The sequence below is a fragment of the Notamacropus eugenii genome, chromosome 1, assembly GCF_028372415.1.
Source record: "Notamacropus eugenii isolate mMacEug1 chromosome 1, mMacEug1.pri_v2, whole genome shotgun sequence".
In the NCBI taxonomy this organism is placed as follows: domain Eukaryota; kingdom Metazoa; phylum Chordata; class Mammalia; order Diprotodontia; family Macropodidae; genus Notamacropus; species Notamacropus eugenii.
In genome coordinates this window covers 139,674,753-139,698,215 of record NC_092872.1, presented here as the reverse complement: position 1 = coordinate 139,698,215, position 23,463 = coordinate 139,674,753, and the positions used below count along the sequence as shown (strand labels likewise).

At 35.8% G+C, this 23,463-nt stretch overlaps 1 protein-coding gene across 5 annotated transcripts in view; it reads left to right on the top strand.

The window, feature by feature from the left end:
• The window catches only part of TCF12 (transcription factor 12), a 413,276-nt gene that overhangs the window by 166,543 nt on the left and 223,270 nt on the right, over positions 1–23,463 (top strand). For all 5 annotated transcript variants that reach the window (XM_072615766.1, XM_072615761.1, XM_072615763.1 and 2 more), the window contains one exon: positions 6,528–6,601. In XM_072615766.1, the coding sequence (XP_072471867.1) occupies positions 6,528–6,601 (74 nt within the window). The remainder of the gene's footprint in view (positions 1–6,527; positions 6,602–23,463) is intronic.

The window sequence follows — 23,463 nt, the reverse complement described above, 5'->3', positions numbered from 1 at the left end:
ACACTTGTTTTCACATTAAAGGTCTCCATAGAATTTCTCTTCTTCTTTTTTTTTTCATCTTCTGCAATATATGTTGATGCATAATCTGCAGTTATCTTCTTGGTGACCTTTTTGCTTAGGCTAATCACGAGCCCTGAGAAGCATGATATGATGTTTTATGTTTCCTTTGAGTACACAATGAAACCAGCTCTGTCATTCCCTTGTTTGCCTCTTTAAACAAATCCTCCATACCATCTTTCCATCTAGCTGCAACTTCCTTATGTCTTATTTATGAGAATGACTATCAGTATATTGGTGTTTATTGAAAAGTACTGTATAAATATGAGATAGCATTTATGGTTTCCTCCTTTCCTCATTAGATAGGGATTCAGAGGTTTCTTGCCCTACCTACCTTAGAACAATGATAAGATAACCTATGATTCATAGGCTCATAGAATGTCAGAGCTTAGAGATCATCTGGTCATACAGTGGATAAACTTGTAGCTGGAAGGGCCTTAAATTTGGTTCTACCCCTTCATTTTATAGATGAAGAAATTTAGAGAATTAAAGACACTTATCCAGGCTCGTACAGAGGCAGGAACAGAGTCCGAGGTTCCTGGCTCTTAGGCGGATACTTTTATCTAAACCAGATTAGTAGGTAATCCGATGTTTGCTACACACACCTATTATAGGTTTGGATTTTTAGGGCTAGCTTTTCAGTGAAAATTTTATACTTAGGCATTTCTGCCAGCAATTTCATATGTTGTCACCAAATGGCTATTGGGTTATTCCCTTGCGAATTGGGCTCTTAGATGCTCAAAGGCATTGTTAATAGACTCAAAACTAATATAGTAGTCTTGTCCACTCAGTTATGCTGTTTTCCCATAAAAATGTAACTTTGTAATATCCAAACATGGATATTCAATGGGCAGCTAGGTGGCACAGTGGATAGAAAGCTGGACCTGAAGTCAGGAAGACTCATGTTCCTGAGTTCAAATCTGGACTCATACCCTTATTAGCTATGTTACCCTGGACGAGTCACTTAACCCCGTTTGCCTCAGCTTCCTCATTTGTAAAATGAACTAGAGAAGGAAATGGCAAACCACTCCAGTATCTTTGCCAAGAAAAGTCCAAATGAAATCATTAAGAGTCATACCCAACTGAAAGACAACAACATTTGTAAATATGATGTATGATTTAGAGGAATATATAGAGAATACAAACACAAAGGCACTTTGCTTTGTAAGCTTTATTTGTTCAGTCCTTCATCAGATCTCCTCAGGCTTTTTATTTTTGGAGGGTCAGTCCTGAGCCTGTTGGCAGCTTTGTGGTTCTTTAGCCCTGTGTCTCGAAAACCTTTGTTGATAGCTTACATTTATTGGAATTGCCACCCTCCTCTCCCATTTCTTTAATGGGATAACAATACGAGGCCTGATTACCACATGCAGTCATTCTAAAGATGAAATGAGATAATGTATTTGATGGCACACTTATAAAGCCCTCCATTACATTAGTAAATTGTAAAGTGCTTGGCCAACCATTGGCATTATTCCCATTGCCTTCCCTACTCTTAGTAAAAATTGGTGAGGTTTACTTGAAGTTTAATCTGGTTTTACACATATTGTCTCTAATGATAATGAAATTATCATTGGTGTTTTTAAATTCTGTGTAAAGTTTGCAGCATTTTATTTTTCTTAAGGCAGACTTCTCATGTTATTTCTATGCCACGGTATCATAGAAGCTTTTACTTACAAGGGCTCTATTGTCCATGTATCTGGTATATCTCTCCAAATGCTGTCTCAGAAATGAGTCTTGCTCTGGCTCTCAAAGGCCACTGAAAAAAGACTCCATAATGTATGGAATTCATTCCTCTTCTTGTTTAAATGTATTAGATTTTTCACATAAATGTTTTCTTTTTCTGTGTCGGAGTCACTTTTTAGTGTCACTTTTTGAGAGGTCACTACACACAAACTCAAAAATTTGTTTTTCATGAATATAAAATACAAAATCTACACATCCACTATGTCTATACTTAATATGAGAAAAGATACTTTTTGCCTTCTTTGTTAAAGCCTGTCAAAAATTTGATGTTTTCTTAGCACTGTTAATAATTCATAGTGAAACACAGGAAAAGTACACAAGTAGATATTTTTGAAATGTGTCTGAAATATAAAAAATATAATCAAAAGATTTTATATTTAAGCCTCTCTGTGGTTCTGTAATTGATCAGGCTTTGAATCATATCTAAAGAAATTTCCACAAACAAAATCAAATAAAGGAGCTGTAGAAGATATTCTCATAGCCTTGGTAACTGATATAACTATCTGCAATCAGATTTCTCTGTTCAAAGCATTTATTGAATCATTGTAAAGCAGATGGTGAACAGAAAACATGTATTATCTTTCTTTTGTTTATAAAATTGTTGAAATTTGGTTTTGTTGAAATCTTTTAAATAAAATCCTATTTATCATTGACTACCTGGAATAGAAATTTTCTTTTAAATGCTTTTGAAGCCCATCTGGTATGTAGGTGTGTATATTTTTTTTAAAATTATATATACAACTATGTAATTGTATGTGTTGTATTTTTGCTAGTTCTAGGAATAAATATGGCTTGCAGAATCAGGGAAAGAAGTTTGCATCTTTTAAATTTGCAAATAATAACTTTTAAAAATCCCTGCAGTTTTATGTTTTGTTATTTACTTGGAGAACTCTAAGAGAATTCTTAAGGATGTCAGTTCAGAGAGGGTTTAAAAGAAGCAGTTGGTTATAAGCAATATATGTGTATACGTGTACGTGTGTGTGTGTATACTGAGAATTTGTAGGAAACTTTGAAATTTAAATTATTATTCTGTCCTACTTGGAGAAGCAGATACTTAAGAAGTTTTATAAACTAAAAGAAAATTGGGAAAAGGTGATTTTTGACAATAGGTCAGTTTTGGTTTATCCAGTATATCTTTTAGTCTGTAGTATATGACAAACATTAATTTGTGAGCCAACTAAGGTTTGAAACTTTTTTACTCAGTGATTATTGCTGAGTTCCCTGATGAAAACAGGTTAAAAAATCTGTTTGTATCAAGCACTAGTATCATTCAAACTATCTAGTTAACATGAAACATGCAGTGGAAATGCCACATAGCACTTATCTGTGAGAACAATAGTTCAGATACATCTTTGGCTGTTTTTTCCATTCCCATGAATCATTATATCATATTTTGAATATTTTCTTGTGAATGTGCTGTTTGTTTAGATTTCATTATATCTTGACTGTCTGTATAAAGATGTTTTCCCTCCATGCATTATTATCATTTGTATATATTTACCTTTGTCTTCCGTCTGAATCTGTAGAAAGATTGTTATTGGGATTATACCCTTGTGTTAGTAATCATCATTGTTTTCAGCAGAAAGGAATCATTTGTCCTGAAAGATGACTCTCTGCTTTTGTCAGTGCCAGCCACCACTTTATATTCAGACGCTGGATCAGTTATAATAAAGGCATAGAGGATTTAGCTGTGAAATACAGCCATTTTTGTTCAGATCTTTGCCATTCTTCAGAGTCCCTTGAGGCCCCTATCATGCTTCACACCATTAGCATCTAGCATTCTTTAGCTGATGATTCTATCACCTAATTAATGACCATTTTGTTTAATCTTTGCCTTTCCCTCGTATCATCCAGGGAAATCAGGGTCACTTGACAAAGGTAGGACCTGTGGTTTGATAAGATTGGTAGGCCTTTTCCTAAAAATGTGCTTAGGTTATCATTATTAGTAGCTATCCACCACCCAATCTAGGTATCATTTTTCAAAGTAAAATTCTTTAAAACACCATGTGCCTTACTTTAGAGAGCTTTGATACATAAAAATCCAAATTGATTTTTAAAATTCTTCATTTATTTGCATTAATTTAATTCAGCAAACATTTACTGCATGGATATTATATGCAAAGGCTTTGTGCTTTAGGAAATGAATGATTCTTTCCTTTATCCCTATTGTGGTATTGAAGATTTCAGCATAAACATTGATGACTTGTCAAATCACCTGTCCACCTACTATGTCAGTGTCCCCAGATCACATCTCCCTCACCTCACCGTAGGCACACATGTAGATGGTTTATGGGTTTTTTTGCATGTAACTATTTTCCATCCATGATCCAGAACTCCTTAATTCCTCATTTTGTCAACCTGCCTTCCATTTTTCTTACTGTCTCACCCACCTATTCTCCATCCTCACCCTGACCTCCACTTACTTCACTCCTCCCTGATCTCCCTTTCTTCCCTTTGTACTGTTCAATTTGTAATTAACTATTTCAGTTATATACTTCTGCCCTTTAATCACTTTGTCTTTCACCACTCATTCCTTGCTAAACCCTAATCCTGAGATGCCTCTTACCATCTGTCTTTTCTCCTCCTGTACACATGCTGCTATAAGAAATCAAATATTACACTGACTGAGCGTACTACAAATTATTGTCATTTGACCTTGTCTGGTCTTTCAGTGTTGCATACGATAATCCTTCCCCTCCACCCCTGCCACCTCCCCTAATAACTATTCCTAGCTGTTTCTTCAGTCCTTCTTTATTGCTTTCTTCACCCATCCCTGTCATCACAGGGATGTTGCCTCCTTGTTTAAATAGAGACCTGTCATAACTCCATTTCCCCCCTCTTAAATACTCCATTCTTTCCTCTAGTCTCTGAGAAGGAGATGGCCATTCTTGCTTAGGCCAGTCCCTGTTTCTCTTGTGCCTTCTAAAGCTAGCCCTTTTGAAGACCACCCTCAAAAGTCATCTTCATTGATGGCTCCTTCTCTGCTTCCCACAAACATGCCCAGTCTTCCAGTCCTTATACACTCCTTCATTTCCTCAAGGAATTGTCCTGTAGTTCTGTCTCATAGGTAAACTTCTAGGAAAAGCCACTTGTAGTCAGTATTTTTTCTCCTTCCTGCCCTCCTGTTCACTTCTTTGTTTTCTTTTTTTTAAATTCAGAACACCCAAATCCTCCCCCAAAAGAGAATATAGCAGTAATAATAATAATAAGAAGAAGAAGAACATTAGCAATAAATAGCTAGCACTCAATATTTTGATTTAAGGTTTGCAGAACGCTTTACATATATATATTAACTCATTTGGTTCCTTATACAAAGTAGGAAACAAAAAAGATATTAGATATCCCATTCATTTCTCAACCTCTTACAATCTGGTTTCTCACCCTACCTATTGGTCAGATTAGTATGTTGATGTATTTCCTTCCAGAAGCTATTTATTGCTTTCTGACTCCTCTTAGCAGTAGAAAAATTGGTTAGTTAAACAAGATATGATGTGGTACCTTTCTGGATTCTTGGCCAGGAAGTTATTTGGGGTATGTGGACACTTTGAAACAGTGAGAAAGGAATGGAGAGAGGGAGAAGAGTGACTTTTAAAAGCAAAAAATAACAGTTTTTGAAATGCTTGTTTATTGCCTGGAATGCCTTAGAGAAAAATTCTTCAGAATTTTTCCTTGGGACTGGAAAAATATTAACCCTGGGAAGAAGGGGCCAATCAAGTAGGTTTGATTTTTATGACTTCTACTCATTCAGTTCTTCGTACACCTTTACCAATTAGTCCTAGAATAAGGTGCCCAACAATACAAGAAAGTCTGTTTACCTAAGGTAGCAATTGTCAGAAGGATGACCTCAGAGTGCAGGTGATGGGGACATTGTTTTATGTTAACAGCAGGAGATAGGTGGTTCCCAGAACTGACCAGATGTGTTTGGGTTTGGGAGTGGGGATCTGTGTGAGTCATGGAAGGAATTCTGGAAGCCTAGATTGATAGATAAAGGCACAAAAACAGGAGAGGAAAGATATAATGCAGATTCTGATCCTTTCCTAATAAGGCTTTTTTTTTCTGACTAATATAGCAATTCAATAGTGTTTCCTAGTTCAGAGAAAAACAGATAGGAAAATATAATTTTAAAGCAATTTGATTGTGTTGTTTACTCAATAGTTATTGTGGGTTGTCATGTCAACTTGATTTGTTTCTTGTATGTATTTCATTGATTGACCCTCTTAGTCATGATCATTACCCTCAGTTGAACTATCTTCCCTGACCAGATGGGAGTCAATTGTATTGGATTAAGAGTTGACTACTTTACCAGCTTCTAGTCCACAGAAGGTCCAGTACTTGCTTTGACTTTATATCCAGGTGGTCTTAGATTGGAACAGGGTTGATGGATCAGCCACCTCATACTGGTGATTTCAAACAACCTTAGATTATCTCAAGTTCTGAGGATTACAAATAGTAACTTGTAATACACAGAGCTTTTGTGTTATTCTGTGGCACATCTAGTGTTCTAGATTCTCATAACTAATCTGGTTTCCTCAAGGTTTGGGGATCAGTGACTCATCCACAGGTCATCGAAACCCATGTGCTAAGGACAGTTGGGAAGAGTGTTATTGAGGCATTAATGTGTTGCCTTCTTCTCTGTTTCTGCCATGTGCTTATGTAGAAAATTCATCTAAGTTTGATGATTGTGGCCTCAGATGGATTTACCTTACTTTTGCTTTGTCTTCTTTTAGGTATAGATGAACGAGGAGGTACAACATCTTGGGGAACGAGTGGTCAACCAAGCCCCTCCTATGACTCCTCTAGAGTAAGTTTTTTCCTCCTTCTTTTAAAAAATATAAATCATTGATCAAAAGTTTAGAGGAGTGTTGATAAAGACTAATGGACTCTTAAAGGAAAATTCCTCAAATTTATAGTTTTCTAGTAATATAGACTATCCTAATTTTTAAAGGAAATATATTAGAATTATTGCATTATAAGATGTAGAACCAGAAGGAAAGAGATTATCTAGTCTAACTCTTTTTTGACATAAGTGGAAAATGAGGCACAGAGAATTTAAGTGACTTGCTTAAGGTTTGAAAGAAATTGGGACATGTGATTAGAGTTACTTTATACTTTTCTTAAATAATATAAGTTTTAAGCATTCTGCTCTTTTTTTCTGCCTAAAAAAATGGTGAATTAAGGCACCTTTTAAAGTACAGAGTTTTGCTATTTGATTTCAAGCTGTGTTCAATTTATATTTAAATACTTTGTGATGAATTGGAAGTATCATTTGATATTTACAAAGTTATATATAGAACTAAGAAGCTATATATAGAAATTCTTACACACATATGTCCATTTCTCTTGGTACTCCCCACATGGAACAAATATTTGCAAATATTCTTATTGCAAAAATTCTTATTGGGGTTTGGATGTTAGATTTTAATAGAGGGGAAGGAGAGTCATCAACAATCCTGATTATTTTTGAATTGTTTTCTTAAGTCACTTATTGATAAAAAAAAAAAATTAGTTTACAATATTCCAAATAGCACTATAGCGGTCTGAAAGAATTCACACACAGCACCCGCCCTACCCCCAAATGCCTATGTTATTGCTTGGAAGCAGTGTAGATCCCTGGGGGAACCTGTGTTCAATAGCATATCATGTGGTAGATATGTCTTGGAGATTTGAACTTGGAATGTAGACATGGGTGGCCTAAAAGTAAACCCTTCGTTTTGATTTGTAATTTGTTGGTGAGGTAAGCAGTTTCTGTTCACAGCCATATAGTGTTTTGTTGAATGGTTTTATTGTTTGTTAGTAAGCTATTTAATTCTATACTAAACAATTGTATTTATTTTAAAGTGTACAGTAATTTCAATTTCTAACTTTTCTCTTGCTCCAAGATATATAACCGGACCCTATATGTCAGAATCATTTGTAAAAGCAACATGATCTAGTTATTCAAGAACCTAAATAGCACAGAGTTCATGTCTTGTCCAGTCATTTGTAGTTCAGTTTATTTTAAAAATTAATTTTATTTAAATATGAAATCTGGAAATTATTATGTCAATATGTTATACCTTTAAGTTTACTATAATCAACATACAAATTTTATTAACAGTTCAAATGATACATAATACATTTGCATTCTTAGACTAAAATTGTGTCTTCAGATCTGTGAAAAATCACAGAATCAGAGTTAGACTAAGAAGGAATCTTGGAGGCCACTCAGTCCAATTTCCTCATTTTACTAATGAGAAGGTGACAGGTAAATATCCTTTGTCTACTAAGAGGGTGGGATTTGAACCTGAATCTTCTCTCAAGTCATGTCCTTTCCATTGTGGCATGCTGTTTTGTCAAAGGAACTTAAAAAAGACATTGCTTATATGTTATGTTTTCCTTCAAATTTCCCATTTTTTCAGAGGAAAAATCCTTTATCTTCTCCCACGTCGACTCCCATGTCTTCAAATTTTTAGAGATTTTATATGTCCAAGTTAGAGTTAAATCTTGAGGTGATTAAAGCCCAAGGGAAGCATTTATTAAGTTCTTATGGGTATGCATAGTATAATATAGAGTACAAAGGGAAATACTAAAGGAGGAAGGAAGGGTCGCTGTTCTAAAAGAACTTATAGGTTTCATTAAATTTACTCCTACCTTCAGGACCTGATGAGACCTTAACTTAATATTGAGTCTAATATTCTCACTTTATAGAAGAAACTCAGGGCTAAGGAGTAAGAGTGAATTGTTCAATATCAGATATTGGTTTTTGTGGCAGAGCTGGGACTACATATCCTTGGTCACTTGCCTTCTAGTTCAGTTCTCTTTGCAAGACATCATACCTTCCTTGCTCATCCCTAAACACATTGTGGCAGAGACATAGTCTCCTATTTTGAATAAAAACAGGGCAAATTATTTTTTTAGTGCTTCTTACTGCTTGATCCATGCAAGAATTTCTATACTTTCCCTTTATTTCTCCTGTCAGGTTTTAGTAGCTAGCATTTGCATAAAAAGGTTTGAAAGGCACTTTGGGTGAGGGGAAGGAAACAAGTATTTATTAAGCACCTGCTATGTGCCTGCACTGGGCTAAGTGCTTACTTTACAGCGATCTCATTTAATCCCCACAATAGTTCTCTGAGGTAGGTACTCTTATTAGCCCCTTTTTACAGATTAGGAAACAGACTGAGAGAGATTAAGTAAATTGTGCATTACCTGAACCTAGTTCTTCTTGTTTCTAAGTCCAGTGCCCTGGACTACTTACCAACCTCAGTTTAGTGGGAAAAAGAATAGGGCAATGAAGACAATATTTCTTGTTTTTCCCAGAAAATCCTTTGATTCAGAATATGCTTTTAAAATTGTGCTAGTTGGGAGGAAAAAGTAAAAGACCAAAAAATTGCCATGTATGTTAAAAAGCAGAGCGGTGGTAGTAGGGAGATTTCCTTGATTTTTTTTTTTTTTTGCATTGAGATTATGTCATTAGTCTAATAAGACTAAATTTAATTAAGGAATGGAATAAATAAGATTGTAAAGGAGGTAGACTTCCCTTGGTTACAGAATCATTTTCGTGATCTTACTACAGGTAGGGTTTATTTGGTGGAGGTGATATGATCACACTGCTCCTGCTGCTATTCTGCCATGATAATAATCATTGATGATAGTGACTGGCACTGGACCGATCGAAGGTTGACAAAGCACCTTTTATGCATTACCACGTTGGATTATGCTTTTGTTCGGTCATTTCAGTTGTGTCTGACTCTGTGATCCTGTTTGGGGCTTTCTTGGCAAAGACAATGGAGTGTTTGCCTTTTACAGATGAGGAAACTGAGGCAAACAGGGGTAAGTGACTTGCCCAGGGTCACACAGCTAGTGAGTGTCTGGGGGCAAGATCTGACTCCAGGCCTGGCATTCTATGCACACTGACACTTAGCTGCCCTTTGAGTATGCTGTTCGTTGGTAAAAAAAGATAAATCTTGGATTCTTTTTTGGATATACAAAATAAAATTCTGTAATGATCACCCACCCTGACTTTTTTCAAAGTTTGACCTTTGCTGAAGTTCATGTTCTACCAATGTGTTATTCTCTTTCAAAAGTAAAATTCAAGTTTAGACTTGTCTAGTACATTAAAAATTAAAGGTCAGCAGTCTCTACTAGTATGGAATGTTATGGAGGGAGTAAATATTCTAGCAGTTGTCTTCATGAACGATTCTCTGATCCACAGTATGCTTTTAAAATTATGTTGGTTGGCGGAGAAGACAGGAGGAACAAGATAGTTCTGTCTGAACTATTTAATGCTTACAAATCTTGTATTTTAAAAGGTGAGGGAAGGTGATGAAGAGAGTTTTTTGTTTAATAAATTGGGGTTATCCATCATTTTTCTAGTACCCAAGTAGGTAGAATTTTGTGAATTATCCAGATATTCACGTAAAAGGAGTTTGTTCTTTAAATTAAAGGAGTATTTTATTTTCTCATTTGCATTGTCTTTCTCTGAAGCAAAAATATCTGTTTTTTAACCACAATGTAAGATTAAAAATAAAAACCTTCACCTTTATGTGAACCTCTTAGAATAACTTGAAATGTTTTATTTGGCTGATAACATATAGGCATATGCTTCTTGATATGACCCTTGCACATCTTTATAAGTGGATGGACTTTGCTGGTTTGCTGTGGTTAACTCAGGTTGATTATAAACATTAAATATTTTTGTTCATCTTTGATGACACATCAGCAAATCTTTACTGAGGTTCTATTTTTACAAATGGCGTTGTGTTAAATTCTGTTGGGGATGCAGAAGATCAGTGGCAGCTCAGATAGCTCTGATGCTTTTTATCGGGGGAGCCTGGTAGAATGGAAAGAAAACTGGCTTTGGAGTCAGAGAACCTGGTTTCAAATCTTGTTGGTTTGACCTCTTAACCCCTTTGGGCATCACTTTCTTTATCTGTGAATGGAGAAGACTAGGTGACCTCTGAAGTCCTCTTTGGCTCCAGATCTTTGATCTAATGGACTCCACAGATTTCACCCCCTCATGTCCCAGCTGTACTAGAACGAATGGGGAAGGAGCAGTAAGTCTTTCTCTCTTCAGCCTAAGGTAACTAGAGCTTTGTGGGAGGAGGGAAAGGGAAGCACTGATAAGCCAGTCCTAATGGTCCTTGGCTTCTGAAGTTTGTAATCTTACAGAGGACATGAGATGGTAAAGTATTAGATAACAGTGAAATTCTTAATTCTTCTAGATAAGAGTAAAGGCAGTTAGAAGCCAGTGTATTTCATTCTTTAGCATATTAATTTTACTAACAGAAGTTTAGTTAAGAAGGAAAGTTCATACAAATTTCAGTTAGCCAAGAAAGACTTTGTGGAAGAAGTAGAATTTGAGCTAGTTTAGAAAGATGAGTGTAATTTGGAGAGGATGAATTAGAGAGGTAAAGTCTAGAGACAGAAATAGCAGTCATGCAACAGCCAAATTAATCCAAGTGTGACTAAAGTACTGTTCTAGGATGGCAGTAGCGATGGCAGTTAAGGAATGGGACTAGATACAAGAAATATTTCAAAGTAAAAATAGACTGTACTTGATGAATGACTGGGTATGAGAAAGGGAAAAGTCGGAGGTAATTCTTAAGCTGGACAAATTGCATACACAGCAGACATTCATACTTCAGTGACTTCATTATGTGTAGATTGTAACACCTCCATTCCTTAATAGGCATTTTGCCTCCTCCCTCCAGGTTTACCCTCTTATGGCCAGCCTTCCAGTGATAAAGCTCTCCAGACATCAATTCTGTGATAACAAAATGCACCTTTGACTTAGCAGGACATATCAGAATCTACGATCTGCCGACATAGCCTTTGAAAACACATATTGCAATGAAAATCACCTTTTACTTAGAAGAGGCAGTAGGTAGGACTTGATAAATTAATTAAAACAGGTCATTAACCAGCAGAATTTTTAAAAAACCAAATTTTGTAATTTAGGTTGTTGGTGATGTAATTTTTGGGGAGAAACCTGGGTAACTTTTGAAGGAAGACTTTTTTTTTCTTTTTAAGTATTTCAGATTAATCCTTGTCCCCTGAATGTCTGTCTGTAAATTGACTGGAAATATGTTTTAGATATATAGGATACCCCTAAGCCCTTTGTTCTGGGTTATGGGTTGGGTTTTTTGTTTATTTTTGGCTGTTTTTGTTCTGTACAGAGTAATTTTATATTTGCTAGAATTTCAAAAGCTATATAACTGGGAAGGACATCAAATTTTGAAATAGTATATTATAGCTCCTAATGTAAGGTACAGAACACAAGAGGAAGCCATCAAATCGTGAAGCAAGACAGGAGAGACAGAATACCGGGAGGGGTGTCATCCAACGTGCTGTATTTGTGCCCAGTTTGACCTCTGGTTTCTTATTTAAGTGCTCTGTTTCCAATTTCTCTGTATGTGAAAAAAGACCCAGGAGAGAAGGGGTATACTTTTAATACAGGTTAAAAATAAACCCAGCAGAACTATTGTTAGTCTTGTTACTTGCCTTATTGGAGGAAAAACCCTACAAGTTATACTATTAAATTTCACATTGAAAGCAGAAATTGCGTTTGGGTGATATAAACTACATTGAATGTCCTAACCTGTGCCCAAAGTAAAGGGATTAAAAAGCTCATCAGATGACTTTTCTCTCACATGCCATTGTGGGAGGCCTCTTAGTTTTGCAATGTGGGCATTACCCGGCTGTGGCTGTGGCTGTGGCTGTTGCTCCTGAGGTGATAGTTTCCCATGCAGCATTTAGGAAGAGCTTTTACTTCAAAATGTTCAACTTTGCTCTTGGTTTCAGTTAACTTTAACATGTACTTTGAAAAGAACTCTGGGCTTTTTAGTCTAAATACCTGGTTTTCAAGTCTTACCCCTTATCACAGAGGATGCATGCAATTTGGAGGCAGGTGTACCTCTCAGTCTCATTTTCCTCACCTGTAAAATAGGGATAATGTTACCTCTATGGCTTATTTCCTGTGGGAGGATCATATAAGATAGTTTATGTAAAGCACTTTGTAAATGTAAATTACTACTAATGACAGATTTTTTTAATAACAGAAATGTTAATAATAAATTTAAACCCAGTCCCCCTGGTTTTGGAACAGTTCTTGGAAAGCTGAAGACGGGGGCTATTGAATTTTTTTTTTTTACACATAGCATTTAGTAAATTGTTATTGATTGGTTGATTTTAGAAAGAAGAAAGTATTCATATTGTTTACAGAAATAATGATTTATCACTTTTTTCCTTTCTCCTTTCTTTTTACTGAAGACTAATATTCACTCCTTTGTTCCCCATTCTTGATGCACGTATACTGGAATCAAATTTAAGGGTTTTCCTGTCAATTCTAAGAAGGTTTTCCTGTCAATTCTACTTGTTTCCTAAAACATATTCTTTGGCTCCCTAGAGTTCACAATCTCATTGCTTTTCTCTCTGCTGTTGTTATAATTTATAATAATAATGTTCCTAGTAGTTTTCAGAACATACCTCTGAGTATCGTATTCAAAAGGAAAAACATGTTTATTCCAATGAATAAAAACTTTTGAGAGACTTGATCCATTGAACCAACATTATGTTCATATAAAATCCTATCAGTGACTTAGAGCAGTTGTCAGAACCAATATGTCTGAAGGACAATTAGGGTATTGTCCTTTCTTTAAAAGAAGAATGATTTGTAGATGGCTTATTATAAACAAGACATTTACTGGAAATATCTTCTGTTCTCGGGATTTATAGTTCACTCAGCTCTTGACTGACTCTTTCCTTTCATCTCTGTCTAAATCCTCTTTTTTCCATCCTCTTACCAAGATAAGTATAACTCCTTCCTGTCTTTGAATTCTTCCTTTGACTATATTTCTGGTAACATGAATGCTATCTCTTACATCAGGAAAGTGGACTCTCCTTTCCCTACTTGACACAGAAAAACAAATAGAAAAATATTTAGTCTAGCTTTCATTGCTGATGATCAAGCAGAGATAACAGTATACACATTAGTTGATACAATTTTTCATGGGTTTTTTTGCAATTATTTTTTAAAAGAGCACTATGAGGAGGATACTTCAGACTGTCTTTTCCCTGAACTGTCTTGAAACTGTCCATTAGGGTACCTGGATGTGCTTTTTAAAGATCAAAACAAGAGAGTGAATAATTAATAAAAAGTGAAGCAGAAAAAAAGAAAAGAAAGAAATGTCAGTGAAACATTTTAAAAATATACAGAAGAGAACCAAAGAAGTTCAGAAGAGGACACAGAAGAGTAAGAAGGTGCTGTTGTGTTGAGTTTAATAAATATTTTTTAAATCCAAGGTGAACATAATAGACATTCATTGCTTCATATTCAGTCATATTTTTTTCCTATTCTTTGTATGTGGGTATGTTCATGTTAAGTTCATGACATAAATAGTAATTTTTAAAAAGGAAACAATTGAGCCCTACAAGGTTTGATTTTCTTCCTATTTGCTTTTAATTTTTACAGTTAGAATAGAATTTTTTTCAGTAGTTTAAAACCATTCATCTAGTTTCTGTCAGTGAAGTACTGGCTAGGAATTCACTCCTGAAATATAATTTAACTTGGCCGATATGTATTTGAAATATCTACTGGCAGTCAGTTTACCTTGGGGAAAATTGACATTCTGTCTGTTTGAGATTGAGTTAGGAAAAAAATTCACTTTCTAGAAAACCCTAGTGAATTTTGAGGGTTTTAATTACATCATTAAATGAGATAATACAGGTGGACTTTAATAATACACTCTGCCAGGATGTATTTTAATGTTATCTTTAGGTGTAAAAATACAGAACTTAAAACTTTATCTTTAAGCTAGTTGGACTACCCAGTATAAATAATTATATTTATGGGGCTGTCATGTCCTAATCAGCATGCCTCCCTTCTGCATGGTACCCAGCAGGGTATTATTTAACAAATTGTAATTAGTAATTAAGGTGGCTTCTCTGCATTGATGATATTATCAGGTTGGATTCTGTGTGCCTCACTGAGAGGTTTCTGCTTTGGACACTTTGAATTTTCATATAACTAATGAGTTTCCTTCCATATTCCTGTTCACTGGTTTAGAAGCTGTCATTCTGTTCATCCTAAAGAAGGACATGAGAATAGGAGTAGCAGTTGTTTGTGACATTTTTGAAACACTTTCCCAACCACCGAAAATAACACACTGTTTGTACGCTGGTTTTATTCTTTGCGAGCTGTGGCCACTTCACTTGGAGAGAGCATTTATAGTTGAGTATTGTGAGAACTGACAAGCTCTTCTTGGAATATTTGAGAGAACAGCACCACGCAACCGTCAAAGGCACCACCATTGACCACCTTGGTATCAACCTCAGCTTCTCAGTCATGGTGACTACACACATCCAATCTGTTGTTAAAGGTTATTTATAATTTTGAAGTATCTTTGGCACTTTCTTTCCATGAACACAGTCATCACATTCATAATAGGCCCTTATCACTTCTCCTATAGATTATTACAATAGTTTTCTAATTAGTTTCCCCTACATCAATCTGTCCTCCACTCAGCTGCCAAAGTGATTGTCCTAAAGTGTTGGTTTGCAAACCATGTGCATCTCTAATAAACTCTGGGGTCTCCAGTTACCTTCAAGATCAAATATAATACCCTTTGGCTTCTAAAGTCTTTTACTACCTTGTGGTCTTCACTACCCTTCTGGTATACTTATATTTCATTCTTTATTCTTCTCTACTCACTTTGCAGTATAGGTACTGTCGTCTACTTGTTCATTAACACTTAATTCTTCACCTCTTAATTACATACATTCTTATTGGGTGCTCCTGATGGCTAGAATGTTCTCTGTCTCTTCTACCTCCTGTCTTCCTCGAGTTCCTGCAAGACTTTGCTTGGAATGTCAGTCTTCTTCTTCCAGGTCACTGTAAGTTCCTTCCCTTTGAAATCACCTTCTTTCATACTCTGTTTCAATCTTGTATGTACATAGTTATTTGTCTGTTATATCCCTCTTGCAGGCAAACACTGTCTTTGCCTTTCTTTGTCCACCTAGGGCCTGGCGTGCAGTGTTTAATACATGCTTGTTGACTAATCAGGGACAGCCAGAAACCACTACCACATTTCCTGCTATTCATTTGGGAGGTCAATACTCCTTTAGAATAGGAAGGTTAATTAAAAACTTCTGTGTTCCCCTCTATTTAGAGATCTTTCTCCATGCTTTAGGGTTAAAGCAGTCTCTGAGGTGCGACCTGTATTTCTTTATGTTAGAAATGGAAGTATCAAGATTTTGATCTTAGACAGAGAGGAAATACATCGTTAGTCTGTCTCATGAACTTGCTGTTGTTAATTTGACTCAAAGCCTTTTAAAATTTAAAAACCATTCAACATTTTTAAAAGTTTAGAGACTAATACTTTCATGTATCCCATTTAATGGTAGGATAGGGAGAGAAAAAGAGACAAACAGAAAGACAGAGACTGTGTGACAATCAAAAACAGTGCTAAATCTATTCAGAGGTCGTGGATTTGAATTCTGACTCTTCTACTTACTGACTACTATGTAACTTTAGGTTAAGTTGTTAAAACTCTTTGTTCCCTCAGTTTCTTCATGTGTAAACTGAGAAATTTGGACTAGAAAATTCCTATGGTCTTTTACAGCTTGAAATCCATAATTCTTTGATAGTAGGGATTCAGACTAATGTACCCCAAGTTAAATCATTGGAAGGTGATTCCTGAGAGAGTGTGTCCCCTTCAGGTGAGGTAGGTTCTATTTCTGATGTTCTTGTATGGAACTTGTTGGGCAGGGAGTAACTAGGGAGCAGGGGAAAATAATTGATGGAGAATGAAAGGTTAGTGTGGGATATGGAAGAGAAATTGGGACTTCTGGTTTCTTTTCATGCAGAGTAGTTAAGGAGATGGCTTAATTCAAATGATGTTTCAAGAGAAATTTGGAATCTCCTTGATGTGTCTATCATTCATATTTGCTACTGGGTCAACAGCCTATCACAGATGTCTTCAGTGTGTGCCCTTTAATAATCAGAAACTAAAAATCTGTCCTTGGATACCCTGAGTGTGTATGCTTGTGTGGCAAGTAAGATCTTTGTGCTTCAGTTCATTTATTCCTAAGAGATGAATCTGTCCTCAAATTTGATTGCTGGATCTAATGAACTGGTTTTATAAAAATAAATTAATGTTTTCATCATTCTACCTAAGAGTTAGAAGAGTTAAATTTGGATGTTCCATACCAAGAGGTGCTTTTTCTTTAGGATATTGGTGTCCTGTTAGACAAGATAGTTTATTTTTAGAATTGGAGTCTGATCTATATAGTCAACATATTTCTCATCATATTTATCTTTGAGAAGTAGTGAATAGAGAGTTGTCCTTGATATAGGAAACCATAGCTTCAGATCTTACTCCAATATATCTCCTGTTTCTTTACAACCTGCTTTTTTTTCAGGGTGTCAGGGAAAGGTGATCTTATTATTTCAGTGTTGTAGGAAACTATCAGATGGAAACTCTCTTTACGAACGTAGATCAGCCATTTTGCAAACTGAAGTTTTAAAGAGTACCTGGGGCCCTGAGAACTTAAATGACATGTCCAGAGTCACCTAGAATCCATGAGTCTTCCTGACTCCTCAAAACTCTCTATCCACTGCAGCATGCTGCTTGTCTCACCTGCTTCTTTATACTGACAAAGTGACAGGGACAGTTAAAAAAGTTTTTAAAAATTATTGAGTAAAAGAGTGAGACTGGCAGTATAGTGTAGAATCTGCGGCCTCAAGGTCACATATGGCCCTCTAGGTCCTCGGGTGCAGCCTTTTGACTGAGTCCAGATTTTATAGAATAAATCCTTTTTATTAAGAATTTATTGTTCTTTGAGGTCTGGATTCAGTCAGAGGGCCCATAGTTGAGGATCCAAAGGGCCCCATGTGGCCTCAACCATAGGTTCCTCATCCCTAGTATAGAATATCAAGGTCATATAGTTTGCCATGTTTATATCTCCTATCATTGTAGTGTTTTATAAACTGTAAAGTTCTTTGTGTATGTGAGTTGATATTATTATTTAACATTATACTTGAGTTAGGTTCTTCTTATATATAGAATAATGCTTAGAACACCTGCTATACATAGTGCATTGTTCCTGGCTAATTCCTTAACTGCCTACCTCTATGACTAGTTTTCTTCAGGTACCATCATATATTCTTTAGCAAAGGAAAGGTGACAGCTGATTGGCAAAATTTTAATGTAAAGAGAGAGATGTTGTGGTAGGGTTGGACTATATAGAAATCTGTGTCCAACTAGTAGCTAGGGCGATTAGGCTGTTTCTAACACAGATTATGTAGTTCCCATGAAAGCAGAAAAAAAAAAGGAATCAGAGAATTAGCTCTGACTTTTTTGTTCAAGTACTTTACCTATTCCACTGTTGTGTTCTTCTGAATAAATATCAGTGGAACCACCGTCTTAGCATAGAAATCAAGAGTAGTATTTCATGGTTAGTGTTTAACTCCAGTGACATGTTACCCAGTGTCCTGCTTGACTACACAAGTCTTTGGTTTAAATTCAGAGCCCATTGCTACAACCAACTAAACTTAGACAATAGAAGACAACTGACTTAAGATATAATATTGCCATTTTAATGAAATTATAAAGGGTTTATTCTCTAGCATCTGGCACATAATAGGCACTTAATAAATTCTTCTGTATTGATTGATCCAGAATACTCATCTTATTATTTTGCAATATGTAAACATTTCATACATTTTATCTGTAAGTCCTGGACCTGCCATGAATGCCATATCTAGGCTTCTTACAAATCTGATTAGAGATAGATGCGTACCATATTAGCATTGTAGGAAGTAATTATGTAGGAGCAAGGTGCACGAGGAGTCTAAGGAAGTATATGCTGAGCTAGGTTTGGAGGGACCATGACCAGTGTGGGTGCTTCCTTAAATTAGGGGATCAGGGAGGAACTCACTGATCAGAGGAGACAGTAAAGGTAGAGGTGCTTGTTGCCACCATATTAGGGAGTAGTGTTTTATGTTAAAGAAGGTCTTCAAAGAAAACAGTAACAATAACAGTAGTTTTGTACTCAGTAGAGTACTTGATAAGTTGAGATAAAGGCTTGACTTTGGAGTCCTGCAGTCCTACAGGCATGGATAGAGACTCGTTATCATAGAATGTTAGTACTTCTAGCAGTCTGAGAGATGATAAAAGTCAAATTTCCTCTTATGGATGGGGAAAGAGCGTCTCACAGCAGTTAAGTGACTTGCCCAAATGCATATTGCTTTTTGTGGGCAACATCAGAACTTAACATACTATATACAATTTTATACTAGTCCACGGTACATTACATCTGGCTTTTGGTAATATAGTGAGTGGTTTATTAGAAAGCATATTGGATCTGAAGTCAGAAGGCCTGGATTTGTATCCTTGCTATAGAGTATGCTGCTAGCTGTGTGATAAGAAATAAATCACTTAACCTCACTTGAGTCTCAGTTACTTCATCTGTAAAATGGGGAGAATTGCTTTTAATCCCAGTTTCATAAGTTTGTGGTGAGGAAAAGTGCTTGTATAAATTTTTATTTCTGCCTCCCCAGCATTAAGACCAATAAATATACTTTTGTTTAAATCTGAAAGAAAAAAAGTATGCTTATTGGAGGTAGGGAGTTGTTTAAGTGATTCACCCCATTTTGCTATTTCTAAGTGAAGAAGGGGATGTCAAAACAGATTATCAAGTAATAATTTTTAGGTTTTTTAAATTATTGTTATTTTGAAGGTAAACTTGAGAGAAAGAAGCAACTGGTACCAGACTACGGATATACAAGTCAAGCTACTAAGAGATGAGAGACGCAAGGGATGAGGGAGCCTACTGTGCATTAGGCCATCAGAATGGGCATTGCTCCTCACTGAGTGATGAGGCCTCTTGCAAGGTGTCCTAACTATTTAACAAGGAGTAATTTGTGACTTTCTAGAACTGGGGCATCATAGATTTAAAAGCCAAACCAAACTGACCATTCCCTTTCTCCTCATGCTTTTCCTCTTCAGTTGTTCTTTCTTTCCCTCTTGTACGCTAGTCTTCTACCCACATCTTCGCTTCCTTGTTCCACCTTTCCTTTCTCTCACTATCGTTTTTTTTCTCTTCTCTCTGCCTTAACCAGCTAAATATGGAATGAAAGTACATTTTTATTACTTGTTACACATCTTGAATAAAATTGTATGTTCCTGTGTGAAAATGGATCACTTGAATATTTCATATTTCCCTGTCTCAAAAAACAAAAAGAAAAAAGAAAGAAAAGCCACAGGCTAGCTAGCTGTAACATATGTTTTGTTTATCTTCGGCCTTACACTGATTTTTTTTTCTATCAGTCCCTGGTCCTAAGATATATAAAACCACGTTGCCACTGTGAAGTACTATGCGCAAGCGTGTGCGTGCACACACACACACACACACACACACACACAAAGTTATTATTACTGACAAGGAAAAGCTTTGCAAGGAATAAGTAGCAAGAGGGCAAACTATGCATACATTCTCATTGTTGAAAAGATCATTAACAGAATCTGCATATATAAAAGATAGTGATAGATAAAATACATTGACAATAAAAAAAGGCTCAGAATGGACAGTCTTAAATCTAGTGAAAATCTACTCTGTAGTATGATAATTATATTCATATAAATAGGCTATAAGTTGGGTTGTACCACCATAGAAATAATATTAATTTTAAATTATGTAAATTGACAAGCATTTATGTTTTCTCCACCCCCTCCCCCCCCAAAATGTAACATTTGTACAAAACTAAGTAAACCAAATTCCCACACTGACCATGTTTTTTGTTTTTTTTTTAAAGTGTATCTGAGACATAATAAAACAGATTCTTTTTTCCCCACTTAGGATACCAATATCAATTAAAAATTAAATGGGAATAAAGTAAAAGAAAAGTATAGTGAGTTTTTTGGTGAAGGTTAAAGTTTGTCATAATTATGAATATTCACAAATAGAATTTGTGGCTAGGACAGTAGATTTGGGAATCAGAATATAAGAGCTTTAATCCTAGCTATGTGTTCATGAACTAATGTCTTAAACTTTCAGAGTCTCAGTTTCCTTATCTGTAAAATGAATGTAAAGTAGTTGTGCTACCTAACACACCAGGTTGTGTTGCAGGATAATAGCTTCATGAATATAGAAGTGTAAAGGATGTTATCCCTTTAATTTGCAGATAAACATACTTTAAGTACAGTAAAATTCATTTATTTTGACCAACTATAGCACTGGAGTATGACATACCACTTTCTTTTCTAGGAGCACTAAGAATGGTTTCTACATTTTCAAATGAAGTTTTATTGTATTTGGAAATCTAAAAACCATTCTGAACTGCTGACAGCCCTACAAAAGTAGGGTGGCCAATTTGGCCCTTAGTCAGTGGTTCACCATTCCCTTTAGGGACCAATTGTAGGGTATGCAGTCTGAATTAGTGAAAAGTCTTAATTGTAGAAGTTTTCAACTTTCAAAGATATATACTAACAAGTACTAGGCTAGCACAGGGGCATAGGTGATGCAATAGAAAGAGGGCCAATAAAAAAATGAGGGGGGAGTCATAGGGGTATAGACTTGATAAAATATGCTGTCCCATTAGCCCTCTAATGCTATTACTTTGTGTCATGGACACAAAACAATCTGGTAAAAGCCTATGAACCCTTCTCAGAGTAATGTTTTTCAGTAATTGAAGAAAATGTTCAATTTGGGTTAGAAGTTAGTGAAAATAAAGACATAATCCCTCCTCCCCCCGAAATCAGTCCACAGACATCTTCAGTGTGCATTGGGTTCTTGGTTCTCAGGTTACAAACCATGACCTACATGATAGCTTCTGTCCTCTAACCCCCTACAGACAGAAGAACAGGATTACCTGATGAAACCAGAAAACATAACTTCAGATATCCCAGACAGGAACCCAACATTATGTCCTAGATGAAATAAATTGAACTCTCATATTCTCTGTGTAAACCAGTAACCCACAAGCTACATTGTGTCTGATTTATGATCCTTACAACTACCATTGAGTGCAGCCGCTGTCAGGGTCATGTATAAAAAATACACTCAGGAAACTGTGCTGGTTGTCCTGCTGTCAGGACCAGATGGAGACTGGTACCTATCTATAGTAATCCTGGTTTTTGTTTGTTTCTAGCAAGGAGACTGGTCCTTGCATTTGGATGGAGGAGAGAAAGGTGGAGATACCTGAGCCGTTTGTATTGCATAATCACATTTCCTGTGGGACTTAAATGTGACTATGAAATATATGGTCTTTGGGGAAAATATGAAAAATAGAAAATAAAAAAATATGGTCTTTGGGGAATAGTTGTAGATTAGATGTACCTGTTCCTGAGAGATAGCTTAGTGTAATAGAAAGAGTTCAAAGATCTGATTCTCAGCCCAGTACTTTTCTGGACTTGAAATCATATCTTGGTTCAGATTTCAGCTCTAGGACTTATTTTGTGACTATAAGCAAATAATTTAATTTGGAGATAATACTTTGCAGTACTTATTTCATAGAGTTGTTGTGAAGTAAGCACTTTGTAAACCTTAATGTATTAGCAGGGAACTTACTTTGTGTCCTGGATTCCTTTGGCAATCCAACCTGATAAAGCCTTTGGATCCCTTCTCAGAACTATTTTTAAATGCCTAAAATACAAAATGTATGCATAAAACAAAATATATATAATTGCAAATTATATTGAAGTTAGATTCAAATAGAGTTATCAAAGTAATACTTTTTTAAATAGATTCCCAGCTAAGAATCCCTGTATGATTTGTTACATTTTGTACTAACAAAGAATCAGAAGCAAAGTAGATACTCACTGATTGGGGGAGTGACTAAACAAACCGTGGTACATGAATGTAATGGAAAATTACTATGCTGTAAGAAATGATGAATGATGAGTATAGAGATATATGGGACATCTTCTATATGAACTGATGCAAAGTGAACATAACACAATGACTCTAACAATATAAGTAGAAAAAGACAATAAAACATGAAAATTAAAAGCTGTGAAATCATAATGAACAAATTTGACCACAGAGATAAGATATAAGAGGGCATCTTTCCTTTACTTCTTTGCAAAGCCAGGAGGTGGAGGTGGGACTATGAGTGTGGAATACTTAATAAAATATTGGACTTTTTAATGTATTGGTTAGTTTTATTGAACTGCTTTTTTCTTTTTTATTCTTTGTTTATGAGGGATGGCCCTCTGGGAGGGGAGATGAAATACAGTAGGAAATGGAGGTAATGAAAAAGAAAAGAAATATCAATAAATTTTTATTTAAAAAAGCAAGAAATGTAAACTGTTAATATATTGGGGGTTTTTGGTAACATGTTTGTGAAAAACATGGTATTAGCACTAATACTCTTCTGATCATCTTTTGGAGGGGGGCAGTGCTGGATCTGTGATTTCACTGATGTAGGAAATCCCCAGTGAGGAACTCTCTCTATTAACGAAGATGAGCTGGAGAGAGTTGTTTGAAGTACTAAGAGGTTGTGACTTTTCCAGGGTCACACAGACAATAAATGTTAGAGGGAGGACTTGAACCCAAGACTCCCAGACTGAGGACAGCTCACTGTCCAATATGCCATACTACCTCTTACTCTTTCATCCTACCTTCAAAAATTCAAAACTCTTTATGAAGGAAGATAGAGTTCCTTAGAAGAACTCGTCTACTAAGAAT